General features: G+C 36.4%; 2 protein-coding genes across 3 annotated transcripts in view; one reads left to right on the plus strand and one right to left on the minus strand.

The window, feature by feature from the left end:
• Positions 1-6916, plus strand: part of cacna2d2a (calcium channel, voltage-dependent, alpha 2/delta subunit 2a) — a gene marked incomplete in the record, with an annotated part of 243323 nt that extends 236407 nt beyond the window's left edge. Inside the window, 11 exon segments of the mRNA XM_024269892.2 lie at positions 46-144; positions 235-326; positions 1511-1558; positions 1629-1700; positions 1785-1937; positions 2977-3029; positions 4388-4443; positions 4532-4655; positions 4799-4908; positions 5072-5154; positions 5600-6916. Coding sequence (XP_024125660.2) covers positions 46-144; positions 235-326; positions 1511-1558; positions 1629-1700; positions 1785-1937; positions 2977-3029; positions 4388-4443; positions 4532-4655; positions 4799-4908; positions 5072-5154; positions 5600-5722 — 1013 coding nt within the window.
• The window catches only part of abhd14b (abhydrolase domain containing 14B), a 49302-nt gene extending 32289 nt beyond the window's left edge, over positions 1-17013 (minus strand). The window contains exons 1-3 of one of the 2 annotated variants that reach the window (XM_024269893.2): positions 16019-16250; positions 15648-15889; positions 13879-14136 (exon numbers count right to left, since the gene is read on the minus strand). In XM_024269893.2, the coding sequence (XP_024125661.1) occupies positions 13957-14136; positions 15648-15889; positions 16019-16226 (630 nt within the window). In that variant the 5' untranslated portion in view covers positions 16227-16250 and the 3' untranslated portion in view covers positions 13879-13956. Of the gene's footprint in view, positions 1-13878; positions 14137-15647; positions 15890-16018 lie in introns of those variants that run through there. The other variant, XM_036212037.1, reaches the window with a different exon arrangement.
• Positions 17014-17175: the final 162 nt, after the last annotated feature.

Consider the following 17175-nt stretch of genomic DNA (forward strand, 5'->3'; position numbering starts at 1 on the left):
TAACTTGCTTCCTGGTATGGTTTTCCATTCCCTCTCATCTTGTAGACAAGGATGAGATGCTGAACCCGGAAAACGACACCATCGGCATTCTAGTCAGCACAGCCCTGAACTTAGCTGTAGGAGGGAAGACTATCAAACCTGCAGGTGAGCTGACCGCCACGACGAACCAACATGACAGATGATAAAAGAACATCAGTTATTTTCATGTGATTTCCTAAATGAATATGCTTGCAGTGGTTGGAGTGAAACTGGACCTTGAAGCCTGGACAGAAAAATTCAAGATTCTCGCCAGCAACCAAACCGACAGTCGCCAAGGCTCAAACACGGTACAAAACACACAGGAAGTGGGACATCAAGTGTGCAAAGGCTGCATAAAATACTCATTAATACAATAAAACTAGAGCTGTCACTTTATCACATTAATCACAATGAACTAATTACAGACAATTTAGTACGCTATTTTTTTAATCGCGTTAATCTAATTTTTGTGTCGGATGGTTACTTCCGTGTTATGCACACCTGGAGGAGCATTTTATCTCACCACGGTCATTTAAGAAAAATATAAATATTAAAGAAATCATTAGAACTTCAGTTCTGTTATTGGCCAGTATTATAGTTTAAAATGTTTAATACGCGGTGCGTCACGTTGTCATGGTAACAGCTTCATCTCGAGGTGATGTGAGAATTTGAAGAAAAAAAAAGCATAACTTTTTAGGGAAATTTCACCTCTTAGTGCTCGTTTTTGTCTAGATGTTGAAGCAAAAGTTTATTTAAGGAAATATTTAGACAATAAGTCTAAATAGTTCAATTCCTCTGCAGTATTTTATTTCTTCCTTCTTAGATTCTCTTCTTTATTTCTTTTCCGCTTCATCCCAATCTTTAAAATTATCAAATTCACTCAAACAGGTTAAATAAAACTATAAAATCAGCCTAATGTTTTCTCTATTGTCTTGCTGTTGGGTAAACAGTGGAAAAAGGCAAATCAACATTTGAATTACGGCATTAATAAAAAGTTCGTGTTAAATATTTCCTGGATTGCTCAGAAAAATGTTCCTACTGTTTTTTGATGTAGTAAGTTAGAGCTCTCTTGACCTGATGTTTTATAGTAAAAAAAAAGTCATAAATCCACCTCTTTAATCTTATTTTGGTCTTTTACTGCACCACAATGTCACAAATTTAAATAAAATACCTTAAAATGAGGCTTTTAACCACAATTATTGGGTTAAAAATCATTGTGATTAGAATCGATTAATTAGATTAATTAATTACAGGTCACAATTAATTAATCGCACAAAAAATTAATCGCATGAGAGCACCAATTTGATAAAAAGAGAGGATTCTTGTAGAGTCGGGGAATTCTAGCAGCTTCCTGCAGATCTGTTACCACCTGAAAACATTTAAAACTTCAGGGCTATCAAAACACTTTCAAAATAATATTTAGAAAATATCCACTGAATTGTGTTTTATGGATCTTGTGTAGTTTTGATTTACCAACTTTTTTTTGTATCAGTGTGGACCAAACAAAGGCTGTGAGATGGACTGTGAGGCCAACAGTGACGTGAGTTTTTACAATGATCTGAGGCCCGACCGCACCATCAGACCTCCAGGTAACACGCGTGTCTGTGCAGGATCTCCTGTGTTATTTGGTGGACGACGGTGGATTCCTAATCATGTCCAATCAGAAAGACGACTGGAGCAAGGTTTCTTATAAATGCTTTCCTCCTTTTCTATTATCTTTCATTTTTCTCTCTCAGCATACTGACTGGTGCCCCTGATCTCCACAGGTGGGCATGTTCTTCAATGACGTCGACCCTTACTTGATGTACGCTCTGTACAACAACTCCTTCTACAACCGCAAGCAATCCTTCGATTACCAGTCTGTGTGTGAGCGCGTGCACAACAGTGAAGCAGGAGCTGCACCCAGAGGAGTCTTTGTGGTAAGAAGAGATCTGCACCGAAAGACATTTTTCTCCTCAACTTTTTTAGAAAATGACTGGATGATACATTTCAGAACAAGCTGTAAGCATTTACTGGAATCCTTTACTGAACTGTAGCATTCAAAGCTGAAAGTGGATTTTCAGTTTAAGCTGAGGTCAACCTGTAGCTGCTCCCATAATGACGGTATATGCTTGTAAGTACATTAAAGCAGCAGTGGTGAGCTCTTTATGGTGAATTTCAAACAGGCTGAATGAATGTGTAAATATTCTGAAAAAAATACCTCAGTTTTTGTTTAACATTAACATGCAATGTAAAAAAGATGCTCCAAACACAAGAGCAACTTAAATGCTGTGTGGTTTAAACTAGCAGCAGATTATTCCAGTGAGACTGATGGATGCTCAAGAGAACTTTATATTTGCATACATATAGAGAGTATATATGTATGCGAAGAGTATATATGTATGCGAAAGAGAATATATATGTATGCGAAAGAGAGTATATATGTATGCGAAAGAGAATATATATGTATGCGAAAGAGAGTATATATGTATGCGAAAGAGAATATATATGTATGCAAAAGAGAATATATATGTATGCAAAAGAGAGTATATATGTATGCGAAAGAGAATATATAAGTATGCGACAGAGAGTATATATGTATGCGAAAGAGAATATATATGTATGCAAAAGAGAGTATATATGTATGCAAAAGAGAGTATATATGTATGCAAAAGAGAATATATATGTATGCAAAAGAGAGTATATATGTATGCGAAAGAGAATATATATGTATGCAAAAGAGAGTATATATGTGTGCGAAAGAGAGTATATATGTATGCAAAAGAGAGTATATATGTGTGCGAAAGAGAGTATATATGTATGCAAAAGAGAGTATATATGTATGCGTAAGAGAATTATATATGTATGCGAAAGAGAATATATATGTATGCGAAAGAGAATATATATATGAATGTGAATGGTTCCGAATAAATAATGTCTTGTACGGCCCCTCATACTTTGTCTTTTCTGTGTTTGTAGCCGACAGTTGCAGACTTTTTGAACCTGGCGTGGTGGACATCAGCTGCTGCATGGTAAAATACGTAACCCACGGTGTGATATTGTGGCATGTTGATGTGTTGCTCGCGTGGAGATTTGAGCCAACAGTGTTGGGATTAAAGGAGAAAATTATAGTGAAAGTTGGGGGGTAAAGTCATAAGAGTAGCTGAGATCCTTCCTAGTTATTAAAGTCCCACATGACATTTAAAAAAAAAAAAAGTTCCTAGTAGTGTTTTAATTATGCTTAAGAAATAAATATTAAATCTTTTTTTAGTACTTTAATCTTGTTTGTTTTTTGGTTTAGATCGCTTTCTCTCAAAAAGTGGACTATTTCATTTGTGGTCCGACACGTTGTCACGGTAACACGACAAGCGTTGCTCCGCCTCGACTTCAGCAGCAAAGAAAAGCGATTTAAATGCTGATAGGTTAAATAAAAGATCAGTACAGAGAGAAAGTTCACCACGAAGAAAATGTTGTTTTAAAGCTGCAGACATGAAAGTCTTTATAGTTCTGCTTATCTTACTGTTGATGTGCTTTGTGCTCACAAAGGACTCTTCTGTTCATAATTATTCATAACTTTCCTTCTGTAATCTGATTTTATTAGGATGTCAACTTATTTATTGTGTTTTTAATACATATTTTTTAAAGTGATGTTTTTATATTTATTTTATTTTTCTACTTTGTACAATGTCCTTGAGTGTTTTGAAAGACGCTTTAAAAAAATGCATTATAATAATTATTATTATGAGTTAACACTTGAGAAATTTAAACATTTCAGTCAATAACAATGAAAAAAAATTCTCTGTGGCCTGTTTTTGTTCAAACGCTCCATATTGTCATCAAATTTATCATGTAAAACATTGCGATTAATAGTGTTTATACACAACACAAAAGTCTGATTAAATCTGATATATTTTTGTTATTAATTAAATTAGTTCTTGATTAGTTATTTATTATTTAATTATAAATAAATGTTCTAAATGTACAATTTTGTACGTAAATTAAATTTTTTGATTATTTTTAGATAATAAGTGGTCGGCAAATATTGTGACCAAAAAAAAATTTGCGATTAATTATTTTCCAGGTTTGGGATTAATTTTTTTTTTTTTTTGATTCCCGGCCCTAATTTAAAGGAAATGATCAGACAAGGAAAGAAAGCTGTAAAAAATAGAAAAATGATTTCATGATGACTTTACTTTAGAACATAAAGCAGTGAAAGCTGCATCTTTACCTTTATTGCACTCTATAATACTTTCAAAATAAAACACGTTTTGCAACCCTTTTTTCTATAGACCAGGTGTTAGCAGTAAACTGTTTTAAGGTTCGAATCACGTTTGGAAGCTAATAAAAGAAGTAGTTGTTGAATGGAGACTGATGCGTTCTGTTTCTGCAGGTCTTTGTTCCAGCAGCTTCTCTATGGCCTGGCCCACAACAGCTGGTTCATCACAGGTGAGTGAAACATGTCTGTTCCGTGATTTGAGTTTATGTGGCACAAACTGAACCTGGATTTGAGAACTGCTGTGTTTTTGTGACGCAGAAAGGGTCAGCGCAGAGGGATATGACTCAAAGGAAAGGAGTTGTGTCACCATCCAGACTCAGTTCTACCTGACTAACCTCAGCAGTTCCTACAACATCCTCCAAGACTGCGGCAACTGCTCCAGGTCTGAACGTGACCTGAAACGTGCTGATCTTTAAGAACTGTGCTGACCATTTTAATGGAACGGCGTCTTGGATTGACTGATGCGTTTGCAGACATTTGTTTGATTCGAATGCACAACGTGAACTCCTTTATCACTGTCTGCAGGCTAATTCACGCCAAGAGGATAAACAACACAAACCTGCTGTTCGTGGTGGCAGAAAAGATTCAGTGCTACACGTGTGAGATAGAGAAGCTTTCCCAGGAGGAGGAAGAGTGTATCCTTTCATAAACTTGTAACATGCTGGCATCAAAGGACGCACGCTCCCATCTAATGCTTCCCTCTCACCACAGCTGTGGGCACATTTCACACACACACACACACAAATCAAGATGTTTTTTTACTCTTCAGAAGATTTTCTTTAAGTGAGTTCCTTTCAGTCAAGGAGGAAAATCCCTGTGAAGCCATAAATGTGGCGCGCTATCGAAAAGGACCCTCCACGTGCTTCGATAACAACGTAGCTGTGAGTATAAAATCAGATTTCATAACATGTTCATGTTCCACCAAAACAGTTTCAATTAAAAAAAAAAATTTTTTTTTATAGTTTCAGCTTTTAATGCATCTATATCTTTTAGACATTGATTTCCCCTCGTTTATTGATGTGTAGTAAGGATTTCTGCAACAGTGTACTATTATCCTTTGATGATAATCAGTAAGAACTTCAAGTTTATAATAGGAATCCTTAATAACCTAGTTATAAGACATTAAAAAGCATTAGTAGTATGTTCTGCTTCTCCTGGAGGGTGTTTCAGTTTGGCCACTAGGTGGCGATCGTGTCATAACTAAATGCTATTTTGTGCCAATAGAAACGATCTTATTATATGTTGTAAAAAGGTTTATTTGTAGATCACTAAGATGCTAAAGAAACAACGTGAGTTAACTTGTAACTATTTTTTTTTCTCCCGTAGGAAAACACATCAGATTGTGGGCGTGGCCACTCTTTCCGCCCGCCCCTCTGCGCTTTACTGCTCCTTCAGCTGCTCCTGCTTTATCCAGCGATCAGCCCTTACCTGCACTCTATACTGAATTAACTCCATCCTCCCTTTAGCCTCCGTGGGCCGTAGTCCCGCCCCCTCAAGCCCCTCGCCCGTCTCCTCTCACCCTCCTCCCGGTATCTCCATAGGTAATGAGGGGACTTCCCATCAGAGCAAGCTGGAAGCCCTGAGTGCCACGCTACCCAGTCCGTGTCGCTTAGTGACAACTGCCAGATGTTTGTGTCCTCCGCCGGTTAGCCTTCATCTGCAGGAAGAGTGGGCGGCGCCACGGCGCCCGCAGCATCAGAAGACACTTAAAAACGAGTAAACCGCCCCAACATGGAGGAGGAGGAGGGATGGTGAGATCCCAGACTTTTCCCTGAGGTTTGCCTCCTCCCTCTGCTCTCCTCCTCACCACTCTGCCGATCGCCTCACACTAGGTGGAGGACCATCCAGTCAGTTTTAGCCACCATACGAGAAAATTGCAAAACTGTCTAGTATATAAAATGTCAAGTATTACCTGCTAAAGTGATGAGTATTGCTAACAAACTGTATTAGGGTTTTAATTTGCAAAGGTGTTTGAGACAATTTATTGCCAAAATGAGATATACTTTCATGTGGTCTTATTCTTTTTAGCCAAAACATGAAGAACCGTAAGAGGGAACCCTCAGCAACTGAATCCTGACTCATTTTGGGCAGCTCTTAATTACAGGAGAGGAAAAAAAAATAATAACATCCACTGGGCTCTATTGTAATTAAATTATGGTAATCACATTTCTTGAAGTGTTTTCCTGATATTTGCTATTCAGCGCTAGTGCTTTCTGGCTCTCAGGCCGGCTGTAAACTATGATTCAGTGTTCGGTTGCTGCAGAAGCATTGTTGATGTCGTGTACTATTCTCCTTTTACGATCAACCATTCTAACCTCGAGACAGTACTTTAACCCTTTAACACAGGAGCTCCACTGTAGTTTTTTTATTTGTTAACACTAGGGCTGCCACAAACGACTATTTAAATAGTTGACTAGGGCTGCCACGATTAGTTGACTAACTGACGACTAATCGGCTATTAAAATAGTCGACGACTAATTTAATCGTTGATTGGTCGTTACTTTGTAATATATGGAGTCAAGAGTGTAGTAAAGTTGAAAGTTATAATGGCATTCTGCTAGCTTTTTGGACTATTTTAGCACTTATTAAGGTTTTTTTAGGCTAATTTGGAGTTTAGTTAATATTTCAGCTACATGTTAGCTCTTTTTGCTAAATTGGGCTTTTTTTTGTTTTTAGGCTGTTTTGGAATTTAGGTAATATTTCAGCTACATGCTAGCTGTTTTGGCTAATTCCGTTTTTTTTTTTTTGTTGTTTTTTTTTGTCTGTTTTTTAGGCTATTTTTGTGTTTCGCTAATATTTCAGCTTCATGCTAACTGTTTTGGCTAACTTGAGCTTTTTTTGTTTGTTTTTCTTTAGGCTGTTTTGGAATTTAGGTAATATTTCAGCGACATGCTAGCTGTTTTTTTTTGCTAATTCCGTTTGTTTTTTAGGCTTTTATGTGTTTAGCTAACATTTCAGCCACATGCTAGCTGTTTTGGCTAACCTAGGCTTTTTTTAGGCTAATTTGGCCAAATTCAACTTACACCATTCACACTAACATTGTAGCAGATAATGCTACTGTGAATATATCTAGTTTTTGTTAGTTTAAAGCTAATTATGGTTAAGATGTGTGTTTTAGATCCACTTTAAACATGACCCGATTAGTCGAACAATCTGAAAAAATAATCGGTGATTAATCAACTACTAAAGTAATTGTTTGTGGCAGCACTATAGTTGACTAATCACCAAGTATTTTTTCCGATTTGTCGACTAATCAGGTCATGCGCAAAGTTGATGTAAAGCACACATGTTAACCATCATTAGCTTTAAGCTAACTACAAAAAATGATGATAGTTTATTAAACTTTTAATGAACCATGCAGCCTTTGTCCCTTTTAGTTTCTGGGATTAAACAAGATTAAATCAAATGAGAGAGATAAGAAATATACTTTCCATCAAACTCACTTTGACAGGTGACCTTTGACCTTATACCATCCATCAAACTCGTTTTTGGCAGGTGCCCCGCCCCTCAAGATGATGTAACAATTTAATATAATTGTTTTATATATAAAGGGTATATAGGGTCAAAGGTCACCTGTCAAAATGAGTTTGATGGAAAGTATATTCTTCATCTCTCTAATGAGTTCGGAATTATTTTTCACCAAAGATAAAATTTTTATCTTATTGACTCAAATAATGACAAAAAATAGTTCATTTTTTGGTGCTTAATGCTCACAACTTTGTTCAACTTTACCACACAGACTCCATTTAATATAAAGTAACGACTAATCAACTATTGAATTAGTTGACTAATCGTGGCAGTCCTAGTTAACACGATAATTCCAGTGGATTTTGAAAAGTTAAAGATTTAGTGTTTAAGCGTCACCGGCGTTAAAGGGTTAAAAAAAAAAAAAACATACACTCTACCCTGAAATGAGCAAACCTCTGCCAATCCTTTGCTGCGCTTTACTCATGTCAAAAGCCTCACAACAGTTCAGGGGGAGGGCTACTCATTTACTTTCAATTCCTGTCCTATCAAGGCCACCAAGTATTTGTCACTTTTGTGTGTCACGACTCCCACCTTCAGGAGCCGCTCAGTTCATAGTGCCTTCCAGCACTTTGTTTTTGATCACACTGGCTGTATACGACTGGAGTCACCGTCTAGTACCTTCATGACGCCGTTCGAGGCTCTGGATGCTACTTTGGCTGTAAAACTAGCTTTACCGAAAGCTAATGCATTGACTGGCGCAGCTTGATGCATTTGCACTCTTGGCTGTTGTTGCTGCTCCCCTCCAGAGCCTCCCACATGGAGTTACTACACCGTTGCTTCACAAAGCCAAGCATATAGAGCTATAATCACCATCACTATACAGCCACTTCAGTGGGGAGGGGGTTTAATTTTTTGGGGGGCCACCTGACTGCTATAGTTCTGCCTGACTTGTATGTTATTGTGTGAATGTTAGTTTCAAAACCCTCCAAGTGCGCGTGTGGAGGAGCGCAGCCGTTTCCGTGGTTAAAAATAGTCAAAAATCCAGTGTTGTCGTGAAGAAAAGAGGGACACAAAAAGATCCACTTGTTACTATCAGTCTGCTTAGATGTTAATATTAGAGGAGGAGATGTGAAAGAATGTGTAGTCGAGTGTTTTTAGTTTTATGCGACAGAGTCAACAAAGCCTCTCTGAATGCCTTAGTGTTAAACAGCGCAGATGCAAACGCATTATAATACTCCCACCGCCGTCTTTAGCTGGAGCTAGCTGTAATGTTTCCAGCTGAAAGGAAAATTAGCAGCTTGAAATTAAATGGAAGTTTTGGGCCCAATCTGAATTCTTCCCTTCCCCTACATTTAGCCCTCCAAATGGAGAGATATGAAAAAATAGTAGGGCAGGGTTGATAAAATTGATTAATTGATTTAAATCAACTTAAGCTTAAGAGATCCATAATCAATTCATAAAAATATAAATTAATTTAGCACATAAAGCTAAAGTCCTCTAGCTTGATGCTATTGTATAATGGGATTTCCCATGCTAACCCTCGGTCGACCTAAACATACATGATGATTAAATAAACATATTTATAAACTCACAGGCATGAATTTCTAAACTTTTTTAGTAAATATTTTTTAAAGTAGCCATTTTTGGTCCAAAACATCATTTTCTGCTTATACTGTCTTCTTTTTCTGGAAAAAAAAAGGTACTGCTGTAGCGTGATCGCCACCTAGTGGCCGAACTGAAACGCCCTCCAGGAGAAGCAGAACAAAGTTTACAATGTTAATGATCTGAACATTTTAGTTAGAACTTCTGCTTTTGAGAAACCATGTAAAACTGTATGATATTAACAATCATTATTTCACTAGTCAATTTTACAGTAAGTAAACTGTTTCAGATTAATATAAATATGTTCAAAACATATGGAAGATTATTAATATATATTCTAAATAGATGTGTATAAACGCGTAAATTCAAAATTTAATTGAATTGAATTGAGGGATCGAAGAATCGAAAAAGAATCTGAATCAAATCGATCTAGGCTCTTGTGAATCGAATCATTTCTGGAAATTATAATCGACACCCAGCAATAAAAAATAGTATGTCATAATTCGGACGTCACTTTCGTTTGATGACGTCACCAATATTTTTCAGGGTTCTTAAAAAGTCTTAAAAGCATTGAATTTAGGATTTTTTTACAATAATACCTTAAAAAGTCTTTAAAGTCTTGAATTTGGATATCCGAGCCTTAAAAATTGAGCTTCTTGAAACTTCCCTGTTTCCCATTTCATGTCCATGTTTTTTAACCAAGATTATTTTGATCACATGATGTAAATAAACATCAGGAGAAATCAGTTGTTATGCACTGATATTCTGAAAACCCACCAGCATTTTGATTAAAAATAAATAAAAGAAGAGCTCTAAAGCACAAATGCACAGACCCCAAATGGGGGTTAAAAAAATGGGGATAAATTAATAAAAAAGGGAAATAGACAAAGAAGTAGGTCATAATTTTTGACACGTATGACTTCCGGACACACTTGCACTAAAAATGCCCCTTCAAATGGAGGAGTAGGGAGAAAGGAAGAATTCAGATTGAGTCTTGGATTTCCAAAACATATAACCCAACGAATCTTCGTCCTAATTGGCACAGAAAGCGAAGAAAATCCCCGTTTGAGACTGTTTAAGGTATTCGGTTTGGCCCTAACCGCGTCTGCTGATGCCTGAAGCTGTTTTACTTTACTGGCATTTGTTTGTCTCTGTCCTGTGCCATGAAGTCTGTCTGTATTTCCACTGTCTGTAAATGAACGCTAATCATCTCTGTGGAAATGTACCCCCTGCAACTTCCTCGCTTTTTGCTGGATCCGTGCGGTCTCACACGTGAACTTTAAAAATGCCTAGACCTACACTCTGCGTATCTGCACTGAGATAATATGCACACACCTGTAAACAACCATGTAATGACACTTATTTATGCCCAGCTGGAAGAAAATCCAACACTGTGCAGAAGTGAGGCAGGGGCGTTGCTCCCCCCCCGGGTGTTCTTTTGTTTCTTTAGTTTTGTTTCTTCCCTGTTGGATGTCAAGAGGCAAGCTCAGGGAGTGGGTCTCCACAGAGCAGCGGCGAACCAGAGGGCGACTCCAGAGTCCCGCAGCAATGTGTGCACATCCGGAGTGGACACACGTGCCTGCTTTTCTCTGGTTTGAGAAATTCACTTTTGCCAAAACAAATGCATTATTGAATGAAAATCATAAAATAAAATGTAAAAAAAAAATCCACATTTAGAAAATTGGACCAGCTTGGGGATGAGAGGTAGGGGTTAGCTTTAAGACCTCTCTGTAGGACAAGCGAAGGAGGGTTTTTGAGAAGCACCCTCCTGACCCTCGCTGCATCTGTGTTGGTGCGTCTCTGTGGGAAAGACACGTGTGTATGTGATTCTGTAGTCTGTAGTCTGGTGCTATGTGACCATGTTTGACAAGTGTTAAAAAATAAAATAAGAAAATAACAGCAACATTTAGGGGGAAAAAAGTACCAGTTGATCATAAAAGTGAAGTTTAAAATACATATGTAGGAATAACAGCACTGTTGATAAGTTTGAGATCTGACGTCAACATGTTTTTGGATTTTTTTTCTTTTTTGGTTTCTTCTAGTGCGCGTGTGGGCGTGAATGTCTGTGCGTGAGACAGATTTAGCTCCTTTTTTTGGGCACCGGTTCACGTCGCTCCATTTTTACTTTTCTTTTGTATGGATGATGCTAAAGAAAAAAAAAAGAAGAGGGCAAACTTTGTAAAATATTGTGTCTGTGACTCCTTGTATAATATTTTCAAATTGTTTATTACAGAGAATCAGTTATTAAATAATGTTCATATTTTTCACTTCAATTTCATTGTGTGGTGTTTTGGTTTTTCATTTGGTTGCTGGTTTTAGAGCCATAAAGGAAAATAACCCAAATATATATATTTGAATTATTTTACTTTTTATTTGTTTTTCAAATGTGAAAATAAATTTCATATACTGACAACAATTTGCATACAAAATAACAAGATATTTCTAGAAAACATAGTATTTGTTTCCTTTTTTTAAATTAATTGAACTGGATAAAAATAATATTTATATTAAGCAATGTTAATTTTTATTTTTAATCATAAACTTTATTAAAAGTCTTGCCAAGTCTCAAAAATTACAACTTTCATTTATGAAAAACAAGTACTTTAAGATGACAAATTAAGTTTAGACAACATTAAAAAAAGAAAAAGATTATTTTTTCATAGGCGTTATATTAAAAAAAATAATCCATCCATCTCTAGAACATGTTGAATCCCTTTTAGGGTTGTTGCTGGAGCCTATCCTAGTTACTGTTGGATGAAGGTCTATTGTATTGTATTTTTACTGTTCGTTAGCGCTCCTCCACCACCTAGAGTGGGGAGAACCTCCGAGAAAAAAGTCAAAGCAGTGCAAATCTGCAACTCTCGCTCCAGGCCTTTTTGTTTACTTTTGTTTACAACTCTGTTCCTTTAAATGTCTGTCTGGGTGTCACGTTAATCCAACCAGGCAAAAAGTGCAATGATTAACTAGAAAAGTTGCATTACCCACAATAATACAAGTGTGAATACTTTTTCTGAAAGTAGTCGCAGAAGATGCTGAAGCTTTTTGCTGATAATGGTGACGCAATTTACTTTAATTGTTGAAGGGATTTGCTGAAGATGTAAAAGCTATTTGCAAAGTGTGAAATTTGCTAAAAGACTGGAAATTTAGTTAAAGAACTATGAAAGAGCACGAAAGTTGACCAAAATTTCTGAAAAAATTGTAGCAAAATTGCTTAAAAATCCCTAATACATGCCAATTTAGCAAAAATATTTAGCGTGTTAACTCAAAATTAGCCCAAAAAAGTTAGCATGTTGCTTTAATGCTAGCTAAACACCAAAATAGCCTAAAATTCCTCAGTAAACTAAATTAGCCAAAAACGTTAGCATGTTGCTAAAATAGAAGATAAACTCCAAGTCAGCAAAAAAAACCTCAGTAGATGCCAAATTTGCCAAAAAAGCTAGCACATTGTATAAATACTAGCTAAACTTCAAATTAGTATAAAAAACTCAGTAAACTAAATTAGTCAAAAATTTTTGCCTGTTGCTAAAATAGAAGCTAAATTCTAAATGAGCTTAAAAAAACTCAGTAGATAACAAATTAGTCAAAAACTTTAGCATGTTACTAAAATATTAGGTAAACTCTAAATTAGCCTAAAAAAACCCTCAGTAGATGACAAATCAGTCAAAAATGTTACCATGTTTCTAAAATATTAGCTAGACTCCTAATTAGCATAACAAACTAAGTAGATACCAATTTAGCCAAAAAAGCTAGCACATTGCGTAAATACTAGATAGACCCAGAAATAGTGTAAAATTTCTCAGTAAACTAAATTAGTCAAGAATGTTAGCATGTTGCTAAAATAGAAGGTAAACTCTAAATTAGCCTAAAAAAACCCCAGTAGATAACAAATTAGCAAAAAACGTTAGCATCTTGCTAATATATTAGGTAAACCCCCATTTTTTTAATTACTATAAAAGATCAAAGCATTGCCCATGAATATAATTAAAATGCTTGTAGCTAATATACTCATAATATTTTAATTTCAACATTTTCTATTTTGCTCAATATTTCAAAAACTATAAAGTTTATGAATACCAAAAATACAAGCAGTAATATCCCGAACAAACTGAACATTTTGAGACTAAGATTGCTGAAATCGCTGAAAGTGTGATTGAGTTTTTACGTGCCGATAAACGTACAGAAAGGATCAGGAGAATCACTCAGCATTCACACATTTCTCCTTTGTGATCATGTTTGGCCCCTCCCTGCTTTACCTGCGATACCCACTAAATCCTAAATCCGAGTCCCTGATTGGACCAATCAGCTGCGCGTTTACAATGACTTTTCATCAAAAGTCGCTTGATTGCGCGCCGACACGGCCGGTGTGTGTGCACCTTCACACTGCCCTCAATGACACGCTCAAGCAGCCACTTCTAATAAAAAGGTTAAATAATATATGCACACATTCAAAACTTGGAGCAAGATTCACCAGATTTGTACCGCTTTGACATTTTATGAAGAAGAAGCCCCTCCCTGCTAGTACAGTGTGAACACCGTGGGTTGAATTCATTTACTGAAATAAGATAAAATTTAATTTTCTTTTATACGGAGAACTACTTTAAATGTAAAAAGCTTTACAGCCTGTTGAGGAAATCCGTCAGCGCTTTGTGCCAGACGTCTGGGTCGTCCAGGTAACAAGGATGACCTGCTCCCTCCATAACCACCACCCTGTGATCGACCAGATTCTTCAGATTACGGAGCGAGACCTCCCCGAGCTGAGAGTCCTGATCCCCATAAACAATCAGTGTCGGAACCTGGACACACAAATACACAAATACCACGTGGAATTTCAAATATGCTTCAGATGTTACAGATTTACTCCTGCTGGTGCAGAGACAATAAAACAAAGTACTCAACGCAGTCATGAGGCAGAAAATTCTTTAAAACTCCAGTGGTGCCTTTTGAGGTAAAAGGAAATCGCTTTAAATTATTTCTGCATGATTAATGTTTCACCATCCGCCCAAACTTTTCAAAAGTTGTTAATTTAATGCTGTAATTATCCGCCTTTTGTGAAAAATATCTGTCAAGCTGTCTTTTCCCAACTGTCTGCGGTCTTTTGTTCGAGGTGAGCTGGAGCACGTCTGAGACGGATGTTTGCTCTAAAGTTATGAGGGTCGTGACGGGTTTTTTTCAGTGAAACATTTTATAAAATAACCTTTTGTTAGAAAATAGATTGATGTCAGTAATTTTTTAGCCTTTTGAAAGGATTCCAGCAGCATTGACTTATTTTGAAATGAAATTTTCTTAAAAAAAAAAAAAAAAAAGTGCAAGCCTGAAAAGACTACAAGTCCACATCACAGTGGCAGAATATGACAGAAAAGTCTGTTCTTTTCCATGACTCCATTAAAAAAGAGAAAGAATCATAGATTGAGATGCCTGCTGTTTAACTGATTTCAAGATTTTTTTATTTTTTTATTTTACAGCTCAAAAAAAACTCAAAAATCAACAGAAATCTGCTACAATTCTGCAGAACATCCATGTTTTAAACTGAGTTTCACCAACTTATTATGTACCTGCACAGGTTCCATACATGTCATTAATAGGGTTGAATATCGCAGATAATTTCCAGAATCGATTCGATTTTTTTGCAATTCTTTTGATCCACTCAGTTGAATTTTTTAATTTTTGAGTTTACACATTTGTCTAGAAATACATAAATAATCTTTAACTATGTTATTTATATTAATCTAATACAGTTCACATATTGTAAAATGTATTAGTGAAATATAAAGAGATTGTTTATCAGACAGTGTTACACGGATTCTCAAACAGAGAATCTCCAACAATTGTTCTGCCTCTCCTGGAGGGCGTTTCAGTTTGGCCACTAGGTGGCGATCGAGCTGCAGTATTAGACCTTATTTCAGTAGAAGAAGAAAGTATGAGCATTAAATTGTTTTAGACCACTAATGGTTACTTAAAAAAATATTTTTCTTTAAAAAGTTTAGAAAATTCAGGCCTTTGAGCACAAAAAGATGTTCATTTAGTCAGAAATGTATGTGACGCGTTAGCATTAGCCATCCTATGGGAAATTCCATTATACGTTAGCATAAAGCTAGCAGACTTTAGCATTATGCTTTGCATCAATCTCTACTTTTATGGATTGATTATCAATTTATTAATGTGTGCACATTTCTTTTTTAAATGCTGGATTTTCCAGCTACACTACTGATGCTAGCATCACAAAAAAATGAAAGAAGAAGAAAAGAAGAAGTGAAAAGTAGAAAAACTGTAAGAGGTTTTCCCAGAGCAACACACACAAACATACCTTCACTCGTTGGTACTGCTCTGCTGTGAACTTTTCAGTGCAAATGGGAGCGACGGGGATATAAGCTCGAACCAGATCCTGGTATTCCAGGAGGAAAGGGAGTGAATACATCCCACTGAGGGATGGGCTGATCACCACCACCGGGAGCAGGTTCAGCTTCTCACACACCTCCTTTAAGAAACCTGCCGGAGCCAGCTCTCCCACTGCTGCTGGGCCTTTGGCTGATTTAGATCGACCGAGTTCTACGGGCAGAAAACAGCAGGTTTTAAATACGGAGGAGGAAGAATTAAAGACATTAAGAACATAAATGAAAATGTTTAAAAGGTGAAGTCCTAACAAAAAGAAAACATTTTAGGAGCAACCAAACCCACCGGGCAGGTCAATCGCCACGGCGCAGCAGCCGGCTTTGGCCAGAGTGTCCATCGTGCCGATGTTGAGCCAGTTTTCCGAGGAGAAGCGGATGCCGTGAAGCAGCAGGACGGACATCCTGGCATCTGAGGGTTCGCTTCTTCTGTAGAACAGAGGCGCGCTGCAGGACTCCACCTGCACGCTGCCCTCTGTCATTTTAACAGCTGACATCCTGAAGTAACAAAAACAAGACAAACTTAGACAGAAGATCAGTAAAACACTCATTACTTTGAGATGTATTTATAGGGAATATTTTAGCCTTCCTAATTAATATGTTTGTGGTTTTAATACTGGAATTTCCCAGCTGAAGCTACAGAGCCACATGCAGCTCTTTTGGTCCTCCATTGTGGCTCTTTGGGTTTAAAGAATAAATTAGTTTGCGGTTTGACACCGGACGGATTTTATTTTCAAAGGAACATGTCTGTGCTGCTGTCAAAAATAAAAGAAATTCAAATTGTTACATATAGAAAAAGATAACACTATTCAATTTGATTTATGCCAATATTTAAAAGCTAAATTTTGAAAAAAAAAATGTAAATTGTATTTTTCTAGATACAAAAATAGGATTTGACAGCTATCGCTGGGTTTTGGTCAGTAAGAAACTGAACCAAATGGCTCTTTTAGAGGTAAAAATTGCTGAATCTTGATTTATTTTTGCTTTTTTGTTATCCCGTCACATCTGTTTACCTATTTTATTATTTTTTCTAATTGCTGCTTCTATGTTTTATGAAATTGCTGTTGTATTTTTCTATTGACAAATCCGTCTGTTGTTTCTGTTTCTGTTATTCTTTCTGCATTGATTTAACTTGTCTTTTTAATTGGAGACCATCAACTTTTTCTATAGGGACTAAAGATGGAAATTTGCCTAAAAAGGCTATAATCTTATATATTTACATTTTTTTTTAAATGTTTTATGAATATATGCTGTCCCTGTCTAAAATAAACAATCAATCAAATATTCTTTAATCAGCGTAAGAAAAAAAATGAGAAAACATGTCATCTGAAAACAATATTTTAGGCCACAAAAATGTAAAACTTGAGGAAATTCAATGATAATTACATTTAAAAATAATTAACGCACTTATTTTATTTTTTTAACTTTATTTAACCAGTTGAGATT

This window comes from Oryzias melastigma, linkage group LG5, assembly GCF_002922805.2.
Source record: "Oryzias melastigma strain HK-1 linkage group LG5, ASM292280v2, whole genome shotgun sequence".
Classification (NCBI taxonomy): Eukaryota; Metazoa; Chordata; class Actinopteri; order Beloniformes; family Adrianichthyidae; genus Oryzias; species Oryzias melastigma.